Source organism: Crocodylus porosus, unplaced genomic scaffold (genome assembly GCF_001723895.1).
Source record: "Crocodylus porosus isolate Cpor-Errol unplaced genomic scaffold, CroPor_comp1, whole genome shotgun sequence".
Taxonomy (NCBI): domain Eukaryota; kingdom Metazoa; phylum Chordata; order Crocodylia; family Crocodylidae; genus Crocodylus; species Crocodylus porosus.
The window spans coordinates 12,921,224-12,922,932 of NW_017728932.1; the positions used below are offsets into that span (position 1 = coordinate 12,921,224).

The 1,709-nt window shown below is 62.6% G+C and overlaps 1 protein-coding gene across 2 annotated transcripts in view; it reads right to left on the reverse strand.

Moving 5' to 3' along the window:
• Window positions 1–1,709, reverse strand: part of LHX1 (LIM homeobox 1) — an 8,061-nt gene that overhangs the window by 4,110 nt on the left and 2,242 nt on the right. The window contains exons 2-3 of one of the 2 annotated variants that reach the window (XM_019545642.1): window positions 649–875; window positions 123–358 (exon numbers count right to left, since the gene is read on the reverse strand). In XM_019545642.1, coding sequence (XP_019401187.1) covers window positions 123–358; window positions 649–875 — 463 coding nt within the window. Of the gene's footprint in view, window positions 1–122; window positions 401–648; window positions 876–1,709 lie in introns of both variants that reach the window. The other variant, XM_019545641.1, reaches the window with a different exon arrangement.

Below are 1,709 nucleotides of genomic sequence, written 5' to 3' on the forward strand. Positions count from 1 at the left end.
GCCCGCGCGCGGGGCCGGCACGCTGCCGCGGGATCTTCCCTCTTAAAAAGGCCGGCCGGCGGTGCAAGCAGCGGCCCGGTCCCCCGGGCGCCCGGCCCCAGCCCCGCTCCCCCCTGCGCTACCTGGATGACCCGCATGTTGAGGCCGGTCTCCTGGGCCAGCTGCTCCCTGATGTGCCTCGTGGGCTTGGGGGTGGCGGCGAAGGCGGCTTTCAGCGTCTCCAGCTGCTTGGCTTTGATGGTGGTGCGCGGCCCCCGCCGCTTGGCGCCCAGGTTCTGGTCGTCGTTCTCGTTGCTGCCCGTCTCCTTGTCCGACACGTTGGCGCTCTCCGAGTCCTTGGCGTCGTCCTGGGAAGGGTCTTGCGAGTCCGGGGACAGGCTGGGGTCACTGCCGGTGGTGGCTGGGCAAGGGCAGGAGGCATCACACTCGCGCGGGGCAGCGGGTGCAGCGCATGCAACCCCTCCCCGGGCTCCCAGGAAGGGCAGGGCAGGGCAGCCCCGGAGGCGCTCGGCCCCTTTCCCCGTGCAAGCCGCCCAGGCGGGGAGGCTCGGGCTCGCCGCCCCGTCGCAAGCGCAGCGAGGCGGCCGGCTCCCCGCGGCGCGGACTGGCGCGGAGGCGGCGGGGCAGGGCAGGCAGGGCGGCGCTCACCTGAATGCAGGCTGTTCTCTTTGGCGGTATTGCTGTTGCTCAGGTAATCTTCTTTGCAGACGAACTTGTTCTCGTCGATGATGTAGAGCTCCTCGCCGGTGGAGAGCTGCTTGTTACACATCATGCACGTGAAGCAGTTCAAGTGGAACACTTTGCTCCGCGCCCTCCGGACCAGGTCGCTGGGGGAGATGCCCTGCGCGCAGCCCGCGCACTTGGTCCCGAAACACCTGGCGGGGGAGACAGAGCGGGGGACACACGGGAGCAGGGTCAGCGCGGCGGGCAGCGCAGCCGGCCACCGGCCGCCGGCCGCCGAGGACAGCACAGCCGGGGTGCAGGCCCCGCGTCCTTCCCCAGCGCTCCGCTCCGCTCCGCTCCGCCCGGCGCCGCGCCTCCGTCCGTGCAGCACTCGCGTCCGGATCGACCCCTCCGCGGGCCTGAGCCTGTGCTCTCCTGGCTGTGTATACAGCCCAGCACATGTGTGGCCGTGGGCATTTACATACACCCGGCCACGCGTGTGTACATACGTGTATCTGGATACACATCCATGCACACCCATGTATATGTATATATGCGTGGATGTGTGTGCGCGTACACACATATATAACCATATCTGTGTATACATCTATACACATACAGACATAGGTAAATACACACCCCCACATTCACGCATATACTTATATAGTTGTGTGTATATACGCGCACATATATATACGTATACACGAGCATATGTGTGTATATACAAATAGATATACACAAACACACACATCCACGCACATAGATACAGATATATAGATATAGCTATAAATATAGGGGGGTGCTGCGCATGTCTGTGTATATCACATATAAATATATATATGTATATTTCTATGCGTGGATCCACACACATATATAATACATATATATGCCTGCGCGTGGGTATACACGTGGATACACACACACACACTTCTATCCACCTGTATGTCCGCATCCACGCAGGCAACGCGCGTGCACATACACACACGGGCGGGCTGGACGGTGCCCGTGGACACGAAGCGGCCGGGCGCGGCGCGGGGCCGGGCGGG